We start from the raw sequence: 16,285 nt of genomic DNA, 5'->3' as shown, positions 1-16,285 counted from the left end.
TGAGCACTGAGAGGATGTTAGCCTGCCTTGAATATAATGTTAAAGATTTATTTTGACTGAAAGTAAAGTGTTACTGTAATAAAAAAAAACTCTTCGAGTGATCCCTGTATTTGCATAAAATGCTCTGGGCTAAGCCCCGGATGTCCTTCAATGCTGGAAACGCCCCTGGAGAGGGGTCAACAAGGCCTATAGTGAACAGAATACCATTCCCACTGTGAAGCATGGTGGTGGCTCACTGATGTTTTGGGGGGGGGTGTGAGCTCTAAAGTGACAGGGAATCTTGTGAAAATGTATGGTAAGATGAATGGAGCATGTTATCAGAAAATACTGGCAGACAATTTGCATTCTTCTGCACGAAAGCTGCGCATAGGGCGCTCTTGGACTTTCCAGCATGACAATGACCCTAAGCACAAGGCGATGTTGACCCTCCAGTGGTTACAGCGGAAAAAAGTGAAGGTTCTGGAGTGGCCATCACAGTTTACTGATCGAGCCACTTTGGGGAGATCTCAAACATGCGGTTCATGCAAGACGACCAAAGACTTTGCATGACCTGGAGGCATTTTGTCAAGACTAATGGGCAGCTATAACACCTGCCCATTAGTCTTGGACAACTATTACAACTAATACTAAAGACTGCACGCTGTCATTGATGCTAAAGGGGGCAATACACAGTATTAAGAACTAAGGGTATGCAGACTTTTGAACAGGGGTCAGTTCATTGTTGTCTTTGTTGCCATGTTTTGTTTTATGATTGTGCCATTCTGTTATGACCTACAGTTGAATGTGAATCCCATGAGAAATAAAAGACGTGTTTTGCCTGGCATACTTTACAAATGGTACATATATTAACAATTCTCCAAGGGTATGCAAACGTTTGAGCACAACTGTATTTGCCCTAGTTTGAAGGCTTGAAATATGGTTGACAATGTACAAAAAGTGTTGTCATTTCAAAAAGGTAAAACCAATATTTACACAAATACCCTATGAAAATCTGATTCTACCAATTATCTTCAATAAGGACTTCTCAAATCCTAGAAATGGAATTACAACTGAGTTCCTGAATCGACTGCGATGAAAAGAAACAGACCCAAACCCTTACCCCCCAGATGTACAGACAGTACCGAATTAACTTCAACATATACCATAGTTGGTGCTAGGAGCAGAGTACTTGGTGCTGGACTTGCGGATGATGTTCTCGTGGATCTGAAACCACTCGTTCTCATTGTTACATCTGCAGAAAAAGACAGAGAGAAGTGACATGGCACATTAGAACGAGACGACTGGAGCAACGTTGGCGGTTGACGGGACGGGGGGCTGACCGAACAGCGTGTATCCCAAAAGCCTTTTCTCTCCTTGGAGTAAATGTACCAGCGGGTGAACATGCTCTCAAGCAGCATATTACCACCAAATGCACATGCCACTAAACTGAGCTGACAGCAAGCTCCCTCCTATCTCCTCCTGTGCACTTTGGACCTCTTCGCCAGGCTTTCTTTTCTAACCGTAGGATCCTCGGGCCCCTGGGAGTGGCACGGGGGGAAACGAACAGACCGGAGCCTTATAGGAGCGGACAGTCTGGAGGCAGCTCTGCTCTACGATCACAAAGCTGTTCCCTTTGTCAAGACAGACACGCTTCCTGCCTCCGAAGAGACATTCGCATAGGACCAATTATAATCACCGTCATAACAATGGCATTTGAGTTTTGCACTGCTCTATTCTTCCAGTGTGTTCTACGCCATGGGGAAATGGGTATTCAAAGGCAATCAGTGCCAGAGAACAATTCTGTTTTGCCAGTTAGAACCCCATCGAAAAGCCATGACATATACCCCTGAAAGACAAGGATCAGATAATGAGAGAGTACGGAAGACTTGTGAGAGCACTGGGCCAGTAACCGAAATGTAGCAGGTTCGAATCCCCAACGCTGACAAACAAAATCTGTCACCTTGTCCTTGAGTGAGGCGCTTAACCCTAATCGCTCCTGTAAGTCGCTCCGGATAAGACTCTGCTAAATGAATAAAATGTAAAACAAGGAGGAAGGGAGACGGAGGATGGAAGGAAGATTTGCTACCGGAAGATTTGCTACAGCTATCCGTTGAGTCACTGAAGAATGCTTAGCTCGGGGTTATTTCGCCTCTCTGTTCCTCATCAAACTTTGTCCTGTAACTTTGTTCATTTGTCTAAGTGTCATCTAAATTTTTTCAGACACAAACATGCACACACACACAACACACACACAAACAGACAGTCTCTCTCAGCCTCTAACTCACTGCCTTTCTTTATCACTCTCAGTCTCTCTCACTCCCTCTCTCATCTCTCTTTCTCGCCCCCCCCCCCCTTTCTAATCTTTCTCTGTCTTTCTCTCTCTCTCATCTCTCCATTCCTTGGCAGGGATACAGGAGTGTCTCTTGTGGGGTGGCTAACAGAGGGAGCCAGATTCACATCACGCCAGGAGCAGAATCTTAGGCCCTGGTTGAGCAGATATTGATTTTCCAGAGGACACTTCATTATCATTCTGGTCCAAAAGCAGAACGCACCGACACCGTCACGCGCCTCGTAGGGAACGTTCACACAACATTGGCATAACATTCATGCCTCTGTAAACACAGTCGAATTACAGCCAATGGTGTAGTCTTTTTCACAGTCATGTTTAAACAGATATCTTTGTGAAAAGCTGATGACTCAGCGTTAGTTGTCTGGCTATCACCTCACACTTAATCCATTTAGATGGCGTCGCTATTTACAAAGTCTCCATCTATGCACAGAATGAGGAGTCAGCAAAAGTGCAGTTTAGAAAAAAATGCACTCCGTGCGAGTCACTCCGGATAATCTGCTAAATGATTCAAATGTGGAATGTTACTGTAGGTCAAAACCAGGCCGTGACTCACGTGTAAACTTTGAGGACAAAGTCCTTCTCCTCTTTGAGGTCAGTGATGGTGTGGAACACGTCACTCATGGCCAGGACAGCACAGCCGTACGGTCTCCGGTACTGCACATGCGGCGGACCCTTCTTGGAGTCGTTCAACAACATACGACCTAGGGACAACCATGACATCCATGACGTTAGCATTACCTCCATATTTTTTTTTTTTATTCATATAGAGACAGTCAAACTGAGACCAGGGTCTCTTTTACAGCTGACCCCTGTGTACAGCACTTTAAAAACAGAAAAAGAATTAAAAGATATGTACAATTTACAAATAACAATTACATTCGACAACAACATTATCCTTTAGCATTGCTTTAAATTGTCTTGTAAAAACCAAGACGTATGGTTTAAAATTCTCTTGAAGTTTATTCCATATGAGGGAGTCAACTCATCGAGGTTTTCAGGAAATAACATCGTAACACGTATATGTTATTCGATCTTAATAGAGGCTTACCAGTCCGTATGACCTGTGCCACAATATACAGGTCTCTCTTCAGGTCTTTACTGCTCAAATCCTGAGGAGAAAATACAACAACCTGTATTAAAGAAAAATACTGTTGCACACACTTTCCTTAGGTCTTCAGGAAACTCCAAGCATAAAAGAGTTTCTCAAAGTAAAAGCATAAAAAAAACCTGAATTGTTATATCTTCAACAATACTGTGGCATGCATACAGTCCACACAGTACATACAGTACACACATTAGAAAACAATTGTTAGGTAACAACATTATTTATTTAGATTGTACTGTGCTACTGTCAGCATCGTTTACTGACATTAGTAACATATCTATAGCCAATCCAAAGCAAAATCCTACATACAGTGTTTATCAAAAGGAATAACAAACATGTGGATTGATTGGATTTCCATAGCATGTCTTTAGACAACCTAAAGGCTTCACACTGTAAAGTGTCATAATGAGAGGTTTGACAACCAAGACGTACCGTGAACAGAGCACACAGGCGGTCCACTTTCTCTGGGTTTTTTGGTCCTCCATTTTTGTTCAGTCTCACCATGAACTTTTCACTGTGGAGTGAGATGTTTGTTAGATGAGTTGGGGCACATTGCCTTGTCTCCTCATTAGACTAAGCAGTCCTATTGTGGTCAGTCTATTTTCCAAGAGCTTGAAGCCCAGAGCTTTACAAGGCAGTGCTGTCTGAGGTGTAAATGGGTCATATATAGGAGTGAGGCTGGGGTAAGGGTTGTGGAAGGGTTTTGTGGGTGGTGTGTGTCCATTATGCCAGCTTGACTTGGGCCTAATATGGATCACGGAGGTTGTGTGCGTGTATCCCTGCTGTGTGTGTATGTGCGTGGCCTGCTTTTAGAAGTTGTTATTGCTGTCCTCTACCTTCCAAGATAGCGTGACACTTTCCCTACTGATCCTCCCTGTGGTTATGGAGTTTCATAAACATGAATGCGTCGCACTGTGTGAATTTTAGATAGTTGAGTGGTGATGGTGGAGGTCAAAAGACGTTCCCATTTGTAGTAGCAGAACACATTCAACGTTATACCATTTTGCTTAATATTAAGTTGGCTCAGCTACTGGTGGTCTCAACTACATTGCTAGCATGCTAATTTCTGTCAAATGACTGTCAAACGTATTCCTATTGGTCCAATGTAGCCATAGTACACTCTTTGTGTTTGACGTGTAAAATGAAAATAATTATTATAGAATGTTTTGTGCAGTTATAGGTGGGAGAACTTGTGTTTTTTTGCTAGTTACCAGCGTGAAAGCAATGAAAATGTAGTGATTTTTCATTTTGTTGGGATTCATTTGTATCCATGTTACTAAAGTCACTTGTCGTTGTTTGGTGATCAAACTTCAGTTAATAAAAATAACCAAATATATAACCAACTAAACAAGCAAGCAAGCCAAGAATTAATCTCTGTTACCCTAAAGAAACAGATCATGTTGACAGGGCAAGGCATTGCATGCACATATTTTCAATGTCCTGTGTGTGAATGTGTCCTGTGTGTGAATGTGTCCTGTGTGTGAATGTGTCCTGTGTGTGAATGTGTCCTGTGTGTGAATGTGTGTGAATGTGTCCTGTGTGTGAATGTGTTTGAATATGCCCGTGTTCTGCGTGTATGAATGTATCCTCTGTTCATGTATGTATGTGTGTGTGTGTGTGTCTGTTTCTTTTTAGGAATGTATCTTGCGTGATTCGTGGGTGTTTGCCTACGAATCTGTGTAAGTAGTGCTGACTGCGCGTACCTGATTGGCTTGTTGTCTCGGGTGTCGTAGAGGGAGAAGAAAACGTCCGCGTCCTCACTTATGGTGTTGTAGGTGAAGCTTTTCAGGTTGACGAAGAGGTGGTGCTGCACCGGAACGCGGCAACCGTCTCCATGGCGCTGACGCGCGCTGTCGCCCTGAGAACGAACGGAGGACGACGAACACTAACAAGACAGGTCCTTACCGCGGGGCAACGGTCCGACAGCGCAGCACACATGCTACGCGTACCCAGCCTGTTGTCACCGCGTGCCAGAAATGAAGGTGGATGTGTTTTGTCAGCTAGGTTCACATGGAACGGGTCTGTGTCGGATTTGTGGTGGTGTTCATATTTGTGGCCATCATTCAAAACGGTGGCAGTGAAATTAGTGACAACGCTGGAGTACGAAACAACCCTGACTATTCATAATGACCATGGCGCGTTAAATCACTTAGCTTAACGTTTCTTAAGTCATAATCGACTGTAGAGAATACTGTATTGAGGATCGTACCTGGTTTGTGCTTGGCTGGCCACAGTGTCTGCTGGAGGCGTGCTGTAGGGTAAATAAAGCGTGAGAGACCGATTATTATCTTCTCACCCATTATCAATAGCCTACTACAATCATTTACATGCCCTGTTGCAAAACAAATCGGGTTTATATATTGTATGCCATGAGTCAACAAAATGTCATTTTTTTCTATACATTTTTTAGAAAGCCAACCAAATGTTGCCAAGAGACCATATTGGTGATGTGTTCCCCTAAAATAAGCTCACACGGGGGAGAACGTGAGCCTGTGTGGAGCAAAAACCAAGCACGTATCGCCCATGCACACACGGTTGCGCACACACACGCACACAACATCAGACCCACACCCCTACGCTCCGCAACATAGAGATCCCCTCTACTCCTACCTGAAGAGCCTCCAAGGTCTATTTGCCCTGCCAAATACAAGATCACTTTCATCGACAGAGTGAAGAGGCTTTTTTGGCAGGGATGTGCTGCGCTGTTGTTTCTGGACCGGGCACTTAATGCACTAGCAAACCACCTGCAAAGCCGAGAAAAGTGGGCATAGGAATAATAGGCCACTGCTGTGCAGTTGGAGACAGGATTAGTCCGGCTTATGGAGCCTTAACCGTTGGTCAGACTGGGTCTCACGTTTCCAATAGAATGCATCGCGTTGACTTTACTGCACCGAGAAGTGATTGCACTTTCCCAATTCTGAATCTGTCTGAGTAATCCTAATCATCTGTTTACCGGGGAGTCACGCTTAGCTTCGAACTGCCTCCTACATTACTATAGCTTCCTCCAAGTCCAAGAGCACATTTGGGATGTAAAGACCATTTAATGGCGACGCGGTTAGTTTAAGTAACCCAGACATGCTATGTAATTAATTTACAGTAACCAAAGCCTTTCGCAGTGTTGTCAAGGTGCATCATCTCATTTGGGCTATTTAACATTCACGCTTGTGGGAGTCACAGGGAGAGGGACACTGGGCGCGACCATGGCGCGAGCGTATATAAAACGGGGAATGAATCGGCTTGATCCACAAAAGCTGAATTGTGCCCCTTTTTGTGAGTCACCTTCTTGTGGAGCATTTGATAATAAGCCCATTGACACACACACACACACACACACACATACACACACACACACCGTACGAAAGCACACACACCGCACGAAAGCGCACACACCGCACGAAAGCGCACACACCGCACGAAAGCGCACACACGCCCTTAGAAAATCCATACAAGGGGCCTGGGGGGTGGGGTCAGCGGTCGACGCCACAGCCTCCGGTGCACATGTACTGCTACAGCATGGGTTTGTGTTAGGTCCACTGCTGTTTCAGCAAAAACACTAGTTTTTCCTTTCTAATGGAGTATTAAAAAATGCCAAGAAATATATATCTTCAAAACGATATGCATGCAAGAGAGATACATTCACTCAAACAGCTTCAAAAATACAGAGCCTGAAAAAATATATAAATGTATATCTTCATGTGCACACACTCTTTTTAAAATAATATCATACAAAAGCAGAATGGTTATAGTCAAATATATGGACGTCCATTATGCATGTATAATAATGCATAGTGAATGTACTGTTCTTTTTATACCCAGGGGTTTGTTAGAGGAGGCGATGCGTCACAGATTTTAATTACACAGTCACCCACATAGAATGACCAAGTACAGAATGTAACATTTAACACTTCCCTATTCTGACCATACCATTTTGTAGAGTTCAGACACACTGATATGATCCGGATCCACCATTTCAAACTCCTTTCTAGGAACAAGGTCTAAGCCAAGATGCCTATTGAGGGAAGGAGAGAGACAGAGAGATGGTGTGATAAAAGGAATCGTAACACTAGCTTTCCAAGAAAACACACCACTGAAAACTGACATTCAACACATTCAGAAAGAACATATACAACTATTTAGCTAATTGGTAACTCATTAACATTCGCATATTTTTCAACAGTAAACACATTTTTCTTGTTTTGAAAGGATTTTATCATCACATTGCACACAAGGCTGCAACCAAAACATACTAGTAACCTAAAACGTAGGTCTGGTGTGACACTACAGCAAAAAGTGACAAGCGGATCCTCACATTGATGAGTGCATCATAACACAATCACACCTAGACATTGTGGAATTAAGTGAGGACCGCGAACAGGTGGAGAAAGTAGCCGTTACCTCGCGCATTCACCGAAAAGAGCGCCTCTAAATGCAGTTTTCTTATCTGGAATAGCTGAATTCAGGCCTAAGTACGACAACCGGCTAAAGTTGACCCAAATCCATTTCACTAAGACTATGCGGGGTCTGGGACCATTCAATCCAACGGAAGGCCTTGTCACGAAAAGCCCTTGGTGATGAGGACAAACTAAGCCCACAGATCTCTCCCAGCGGGTGGCTGTAGACGGTGGCATCTGTAGGGTGAATAGAGCATGTGGCTGGCAACACCAATGATCCGGGATCCATTCCCATAACAGGCAACTACAGAGTGCCGCATTATAGCAGTCTCTTTGGATAAATGCTTCTGGTAAATTAAAGAATTAAAGGATTTCGGTTGTCAATCGCACACAAGGTCCGACTGAAATTTGACTTTTAAACCTGTCTGAATTGGAGTGGTGAAGAGAGCCTGCCAAATTAGGCTCCCAGGGGGAAAATAAGGGTTTACTGCCTTCATTTCTTTTCACCTTCGGCTCAAAGTTTCAATCTGGCAACCTTTTCGAGTTACTAGCCATAGCCTTTTGCTGATATTTACCTGCCGCCCACTATGGATTGTGGACCATGTGATACTGTAGTGACTTACTCGTTGCCCCAGTCCAGGCGTACAGTGATGTGTCGTTTGATCTCTCGGGTCTGGTCCTGGGCCAGGTGACCCAGGATGAGCTGCCGGCGCAGATCAATGAGCTCATTCATCACGTGACGCAGCTTGAGAAATAGATCTACCTTGTGCTTCTGTGGTGATCACAAACACAAACAGTATATTAAAAACACCAAATATGATATTTCAGTATATTTAATATATTTAACAAAGAATTAACCCTCTTAAGAGTGTGGACTATGGTCTGTAGACAAGTGGAAAGAAATCCTAACATAAATGCCAAACACTGTGCGCTTTATCAAGGAGGTATACACTGTTAATAGGCAATGTACATGTCCTTTATAGCTCAGTTTTTAATATGGTTCTTGCAAGAACAAAATATTGGGTTCAGTTCCTGGGACCACCAGTACAAGCGTCTACTAAAAGACAATACTTGCAACATTACATGGTTCGTTAAACAATGTCTGTTCTTTCCTACAATACAGACCACTGTATATTGGCCAGGACTTTCACAATTGCATGCTAGTATCTGCTTGTGCACTAAATATTTGACTGATTTGGGCAAAATGAGGGATATTGAACAAAACAAAGTCACCAGTGATTGGTTTATCCCATGTGTGTTTCTGGCTCTGCCCCAATCCATCGGTTTCTGGGACCGATCAGATAGATCGCATAGGTTTTTTGACCAATCAGATTGTTGTGGCACTTTTGTGATCAGGGCGTCCTTGGAATGTGTTCAGATCCTGACTATGGACAAGCAACTAACGTCCGTGTGTGGTGGTTGGAGGGAGCAAAGAGCTGTGTGTGAGAGATCCTTAGTCAGCTTTGGCAATACTCAGAGCCTCCAAATTCAGGCACCCACATGATTCCATCCATGGTTTAAAATAGACTTCTATTACGAAACAAATAGCTAACCAACTGTTAGGTACCGTAGCATGTGTTTTGCCTGACAGTTTAAGGTCAAGGCTATGAAACTGTAATGAATTTTAATGAAACACTTTGTAACATGGCTGAGTCATTAAGGGATGATGCAGCAATTATGCAGCATTAAAGGAAAATGGTGGTTCAGTGAATCCTGTTTCTCTATTATCAAACAACCAACATGTCTTTCTTTTCAACTGGAGGCGACTTAGTTACCATATGTGTTCCACTGATAGAGTGAAAGAAATACAATAATTAATTAAGAACATTTTAATAATCCTAAAAACAAGTCCTACTCAGAGTCCTTCTCTGACCTTCTGGTGATACGAGGTTTACTCAGACACAGCTCCGTGGTAAAAAACTTTTCTCCATGACCAAGGACAACAGTTTTAATTGAAGCGTTTTATATTCCTCCCGTTCGCCCGATAGGCCCACAATACCTCCCAGGTTTGTTTACACGAGTGCAAAGATTAAGCGCATCTACAATGTTCATGTAAATTTAATGAGGGTAAGCATTGCATGTTGTGAAACGGCTGGTGGCTGTAGGGAAACAATGATTTAAGTCAGAGTTGATGAGGCCTCTTGGACGTCTGTTCAGTGAGACCTAATTATGTGTATTACCATAGATACTGTATGCTAGCGCTCAGGCCATTGATCCCTGAGGTATCACCATGCAACCTGACAGCGTACACCTTGAGGCCAACACATTCAAGGAAAAATAATTGAGTGTAAACATCTAGCCAATGAAATGTCCTGGTGGACGGTAACCGTGGTGACTGGCTACACTGGCTACCGCACGGGGGGGGGGGTTCTGAAACATGAAGCATTAAATCAGTGGTTCGTATTAGTCGTGCTTGACAGGAAGTTACATCACCACAGTCCTGCCTCTGGGCTCCTTGGCTTCTCTGAGCACGAGCAATGCTCAGTGAGAGCTTACGTAAAAAAAGAAAACGGCCCGACTAATCTCCCTCCCTCAACTCAAACCTTGGCTAAATCCTTCCCTCTCCACAGGATTAGGGTTTATTTAAGTCTCCACAAATATCTTTACAGTGGGTGGTGATGATCATGATGACGATGAAGAAGATAGTGATGATGACGATGATGTATGGAGTTATACGACGCCAACAGACCATGAGTCAGATCTGTGTGTGCTTTAGCTATCGTCTTGGACTAAACATTGTCTCGAGTAGCATGTCGGGAGTAGAAGAGTGGGCTACAGCACATAAGACCTAGATGTGGGACCAGGCCGGACGCGGCTGAGTGACACATCGTGAAATTGCTTACGACAGTCATCTAGGACATTATTTACGGTCCACAACAGTTTTTCTTCTTCTTTTACACAGGCAGGATGTGAAGATGTCGAGCGACAAGCGGCATGGCTCACCGTGGGGATTCACGGGAAGGCGATGTATGTAAAGTGTAAATATGTCAACCTCTCCTTCTAACCCGGCACGTTGCATGTACATTGACTGGGTCTGGACAGAGGTTTCCCAGTGAGAGACCAAGCAGTTACTGACCACATAGAGCTGTTTCCAGAGCACGCCCCATTCCTGCAGGGCAGAGGTGGTCTCAGTGATGATAGGGTCTTCCAGAGGCACAACCGTCTCACACAGCCTATGGGGAGACAGCACTAAGTCACGTATGAACCCCAAATATTATTCACATTCCATTCCCCCTAACCCCATAATCCTGACATAATTAACCCTAAAACATTAAAATCATTAACCCTAAAACTAACTCCTCATGTATACTGTAGCTTGTAACCTAAACCTAACCCATAAGCTGTAAATAGCCCTTTTCCTCATGGGGACTGGCAAAATGTCCCTGCAATGTCAAATTTCCCTTGTTTTACTATCCTTGAAGCAACCCCCCCCCCCCCCCCCCCCCACACACACACACACACGCACAGACACACATTGAGATCACTGGCCTAAGCTAGCACAGTAATGACATAACACCTCTCTTATAACAAAAAAAAGAAAAACATTACACACTAATGAGTTTTTCACTTCATGAAATGAGGATTACAATGGTTCACCAGAGGAGTGAAAACACAATACATATCGTTTCTATTTCACATTGCCAACAGTGAGACAAGGGACAGGCATTCAGAGAAAGAGAAAGGGAGAGAACAGAGTCGTTGTGAAATATGTCTCTCTGGCTTTCCTAACATTCAGCGGGGTATTGCCGACCTGAAGCAACAGAAAATTGTCTAGTTAAAAACACAAGACCACCCATTAGTTTACGTAACAAGTCAGGAAGATACTCGGCTGATCTACCTCTGCACTGCAAAAAACTCAGGGGTAGGTGTTTCACATCATTAACCGCACTGAACAGCAATGCACTTTTCCCAAATGCAAACCCTCTGAGACGGGACGTGTAATAACGCAGTTTTCCTGAGTCTGCACCATTAATTGTTTTAAAAGCGAACAAGAGGTCCTCTTTACTACGCGCCACGGCGGTGCTAGAGGCAGGTGATGTAACACGGTGAAGTGTCCTTCTGGGCCTTGCCGTGTCACCAGTCCCTGCCAGCGGATCTAATCTGCATCAGCGGCGTCTGATAAAGAGCATCCTTGCCACCATGCCTGCCTTTGTCTTTTGCCGTGCTTCTCGGCCTCCACTGCCAGGAAAGTGTTTTGTGCCGCGAATGGCAGAACACATCTGATGACCACTGCAGCGCATGGCTATCTGGGGGGAGAGGACGGTGTGTGTGTGTGTGTGTATGTGTGTGTGTGTGCATGTTTGCATGCTTCACAGGCAGAGCGGAACTAACGTTGTATAGATCCTCGCGGGTCAGCGGTGAGGGAAGCGAGTCAACAGCCTCATGCACACGCCAGCCATCGCAGGTTCCTACATCTGACCTACAGTGGCAGCCCGACCGTGGAAAGCATACAGATACATTCGGACTAATTGCCCCAGGGTCCGTTAACCGACGATGACCCAGGCAACCCGACCGATCTCAGATAAACAGGGTTATTCAGCAGACAGACACTCACCCTCGGTTGGTGACTGTGGATTTCTTCAGGTGGACATAGCTGGATGGGAATATACCCTGATGAACAGAAAGGGCAGAAAGCGTTAAAGGGAAGGCAGTGAGACGACGCGACTGAAGACGACAGCCCTGTTCTGTGCTCTAGATGCATGTGAAATCTGAAAACAGTATGTCAGTGTGTTGTATGTGGGTCCCTGCATCCAACACGATTATGCTTTGGCAACTGTCATGTGAAGCTGCAGTTAAGTCCGGAGTTGTCAACTTGTGTAGCAACAAGCTACTAAAGCTATTTCAATACTGCTGTAACTCCCTCTGACACAAACAAATGCAAACACACACACACACACACACGCACACACAAACATACACACAGCCTACATATGCAGCAGTGAAGTCTCATTTGTAACTTAGCTGGGGAGGGCATAAGAGACTGCACCGTGCCAACTGCCACCCTTGCAGTTCCTCTTTCTTGCTCTAATCTGTCACATGTGATGAATTAGCCACAGGGGGCACAGCTGATTGTGGCAGCTCCAGGAGAGTACGAGGGCAATCGAGAGATCGTGGGAGGAAGAGTGCATAACAAAATGGAGGCTTGTTGCTGTGGGCCTGTGAATAGCTGAGGAGAGTAGTATCTGCAATGAGTGTTAGGAGAGGAAGTGTGTATTCTGTGATGTAATGTAAACGCCGGTTAAGGGGAAATCGCGCGAGTTTCACATTTCTCCTGAATGCACGTGATCATGAAGTTAACACCATAACAACAGGTGTATAATCAAGTGGGAACTGGTCCAAGAACATGTTTTCACATGGAGGTTGATGTGAAATCACGGAGGTTCTCCTGCTCACAAGAATGATGAGACAACTGATGTAGCTTATTGGTAGCACGGCCCCAGATGAGAAAGTACACTCTTTACTAGTCTCCACTGTCATGACTGGATAGGACTAAACCATCAACTTCTCGGGCAGGCTAAGGCATTTTAGTTTATAACAAATGCTAATGTATCAGAATTTAGATTTGGAACCCAGAGGTTTAGGTACAGTAATAAACATTCTGGACCAAACAGTTGGATTGGAAGTGAGTTTGTCAATATATAAAAACAATCCACTGCAGTGTAATTGATGGAAGCATCCAGGGTATGGCCCCAATTAAGTACAACGATGTATGTAACCACTTCAGCAGACATACAACCGGAGCAGGCAGGTAGTGATCCCATAGAAAAATAAAGAAGCAAAATACCCGCACACTGTTTCAGTGTTTTCTTCTAAAAGCAACATATTCTTTGGTCAGGCTGGTGAAAAGACTAGAATTCAATCAATACTAGAAATGGGGTCCTTTGAAACTGCAAAAAAAAAAATCTCTCTCTTTTCTTTCTACTGTACCTACCAAGACCTTGTACTTGATGGAACTCCACCTTGAGGAGAGGCTTGCCAGTTTACATGTGAGGATGACAGCATGAGCAGGCTGTTTGCTTGGACTGCATCCTACTCTAATTCCTCTCCCTCATACACCCCAGATGAACACAGACCGCTTCCCGCTTTTAACTCCTGTGCAACTCCAACGTATTCTGCCATTGTACTCACTGGAAGCAAGATGAATCGCGTATGTCCACACAGTGCCGCGGTGGACATGTAGGCTTGTTTGTATGAGTGGTATCAACTGATGGATCATCGGTAGTAAATAGTCGGTGTGGGTGTGGAAGTTGGCCTGATAAAATAAATGCTGTAACTTGTATTTTGATGTGTACGAGTTGTCCATTACGACGCCTCCAGGAACCCAAAATGTGTTTCATTGTTTGCCGCGTAAAGCAAGGAAAAATATGCCAGTTTATGCCTAACAACATGCATTTAATGCTGTACACACACATCTTACTTTTGTTTGCATTGTTGCGTTGACAATGGAAGTGGAGATTTGCATTGGCATTTCCTTTGCTGTAAATAAATAGTTTCAAACCACCAGCATCTGTCTGAAAAGACCACTCTAAATAATAAAGACCACTCTGAATAATAGACAGTACATTTCATTTACCTTGATGGAAGGCTTCTTGGTGGAAAACCCTCTGTACCAGCCTAAAGACAAATTAAAGATGCATATCAACAAGCCGAACAGGCGACTATTACCCTGAGACACAAACACACAATCAATCACTGTTTTGCAATAAAATAAAGTGAGTATACTATGCAATGTTATTGCCTATTATTCTCCATAATCTGTTATTCCGCAGTTCTTACCTTCACTCTTCTCCAGGATCTGCACAGTCTCTCCTATCTCCAGGACCAGGGCCTGACATACCGAGGCCCGGAAGTTGCAGATCACTGAAAGGAAAGGAAGACAAGGGTCACGCTTTATTTGGAGAGTCCCCTACAGATGATCTATTATCAGTCAATAGGCAAATAAGGATAGATTATCTATTATTAATGTGCTTCAAATAAGGATATGGGTCGTGTACGCTTAGGTGTTACGGGTAGGTGTTACAGTTAGGTGTGTTACTGGGTCTGTAGACAGCCTTCAATGACAGTGCAGGTTGACTATAAAAATACAGTGCAGTTGATGTAAACAACTGTGCGTTTGTAAAGTACAGGGGTCATGATCGGTGTGTGACTTTGGACAGTGGTCATAGCTTGTCCCCCTCACACAGAAGCTACCTTGGAGACTGGGGTCACAGCCAGGGGATCAAAGTTGTATTTATTTTTGGTGACCCCAGAGCAATTAGGGCTAACGGTGTGGCTCGAGGATAGAACAACAACGTTTTCTCAGCATGTTTGCTTCCGAGATTCAAACTAGCAAGCTTTCGGGTCCTAGTCAGATTCACAGATCCCCAGGCTACACAATGCCTGTGTTTTCAGCATTGCACCTGGATTAAGAGGAGTTACTCTGTCCTTGACTTTATTTACATTCCACAAGGTGCATCCCACGCCAATAATGTCATGTCTTGCAAACAGCATGTGTTACGGTTTTGTCGTCGAGAGGTTATCACAGCATTTTTAATAAGCTGTTTCACGCAAACATCTTAACGGAGCCCCGTAAATGATCCACAGCTCAAGCAGCTGTAAACAGGCTCCCTCCCTTAAGTGTGTAGGCATTTTAATAGGCAATTAATTCTTAAGCAGTTCTGATTATAATGCAATGTTAAGTTAATTGCACTATCTCCAGATATAGACACCCCCCAAAAAACACAGACCACGATCTGTCACTAAGTAATGACATACTTTTTTTATTTTTAATATCCTTAAATGAATCTTCGGTTCTCAAATGGACTGTGCTGCTTGTGTAAACATTGCAAAGATGCAGGCTGGGACATTAGCAAATAACAAAAGGATTAATAATCCTCCCATTTTGGCCTGGATTTGTAATATGTTGTTTATAAGTGCAAGATTTATAAGTTGAATCACTAACATTCCTCATTTGGCCATGCACAATTTCAAAGTAAGTGGTTTTATGACATGGGACACATACTGGCACATATATGACATAGTACTGTCATATATGTGTGCCATAGACTTGTTTTGGCTTGACAGCACCACTTTTACAACCAGTGGCCAAAAATCACTAATGCATCGTTAAGGATGTGATAGTGGCATCTTCGGCAGACATGCATCATGGAATGAAACCTTGCTATAGTTGAGTGCAGTAACCTCAAACTTTTAGCTCAGTTGACCAACTGAGTAACTAAACAGCCAAACAGAGATGTAATATCTATAGGCCTCAGTATAAGACACATTTGTTTGACGATGACAGGGTTCCAGTGACGATTCCAAAACCCACAAATGGTGGCCCTTGGAGGAGAGTTCTATGTGAGTCATTATGGTAATCACTGAGCCAGGGGACCCAGTGAGGGGGGTAGGAGATGGGAGGGGCTAGAGAGCCTGTTCTGTTTGTGAGAAACAAGCTCTTAGTTCCTCTGCTACGGTAGC

General features: G+C 43.9%; 1 protein-coding gene across 6 annotated transcripts in view; it reads right to left on the bottom strand.

The window, feature by feature from the left end:
• LOC105008071 (dedicator of cytokinesis protein 3) overlaps positions 1 to 16,285 on the bottom strand; it is a 64,432-nt gene that overhangs the window by 34,829 nt on the left and 13,318 nt on the right. For 4 of the 6 annotated variants that reach the window (XM_034295935.1, XM_034295937.1, XM_034295936.1 and 1 more), the window contains exons 2-13: positions 14,603 to 14,686; positions 14,400 to 14,440; positions 12,381 to 12,436; positions 10,902 to 10,998; positions 8,449 to 8,597; positions 7,359 to 7,443; positions 5,644 to 5,685; positions 5,138 to 5,319; positions 3,867 to 3,948; positions 3,378 to 3,438; positions 2,883 to 3,030; positions 1,143 to 1,231 (exon numbers count right to left, since the gene is read on the bottom strand). In XM_034295935.1, coding sequence (XP_034151826.1) covers positions 1,143 to 1,231; positions 2,883 to 3,030; positions 3,378 to 3,438; positions 3,867 to 3,948; positions 5,138 to 5,319; positions 5,644 to 5,685; positions 7,359 to 7,443; positions 8,449 to 8,597; positions 10,902 to 10,998; positions 12,381 to 12,436; positions 14,400 to 14,440; positions 14,603 to 14,686 — 1,116 coding nt within the window. The remainder of the gene's footprint in view (positions 1 to 1,142; positions 1,232 to 2,882; positions 3,031 to 3,377; positions 3,439 to 3,866; positions 3,949 to 5,137; positions 5,320 to 5,643; positions 5,686 to 7,358; positions 7,444 to 8,448; positions 8,598 to 10,901; positions 10,999 to 12,380; positions 12,437 to 14,399; positions 14,441 to 14,602; positions 14,687 to 16,285) is intronic. The other 2 variants (XM_034295938.1, XM_013136541.4) reach the window with 1 other exon arrangement.

Source organism: Esox lucius, chromosome 12, assembly GCF_011004845.1.
Source record: "Esox lucius isolate fEsoLuc1 chromosome 12, fEsoLuc1.pri, whole genome shotgun sequence".
In the NCBI taxonomy this organism is placed as follows: domain Eukaryota; kingdom Metazoa; phylum Chordata; class Actinopteri; order Esociformes; family Esocidae; genus Esox; species Esox lucius.
The sequence above is the reverse complement of the archived record's forward strand: the minus strand, read 5'-3'. Positions and strand labels throughout refer to the sequence as shown.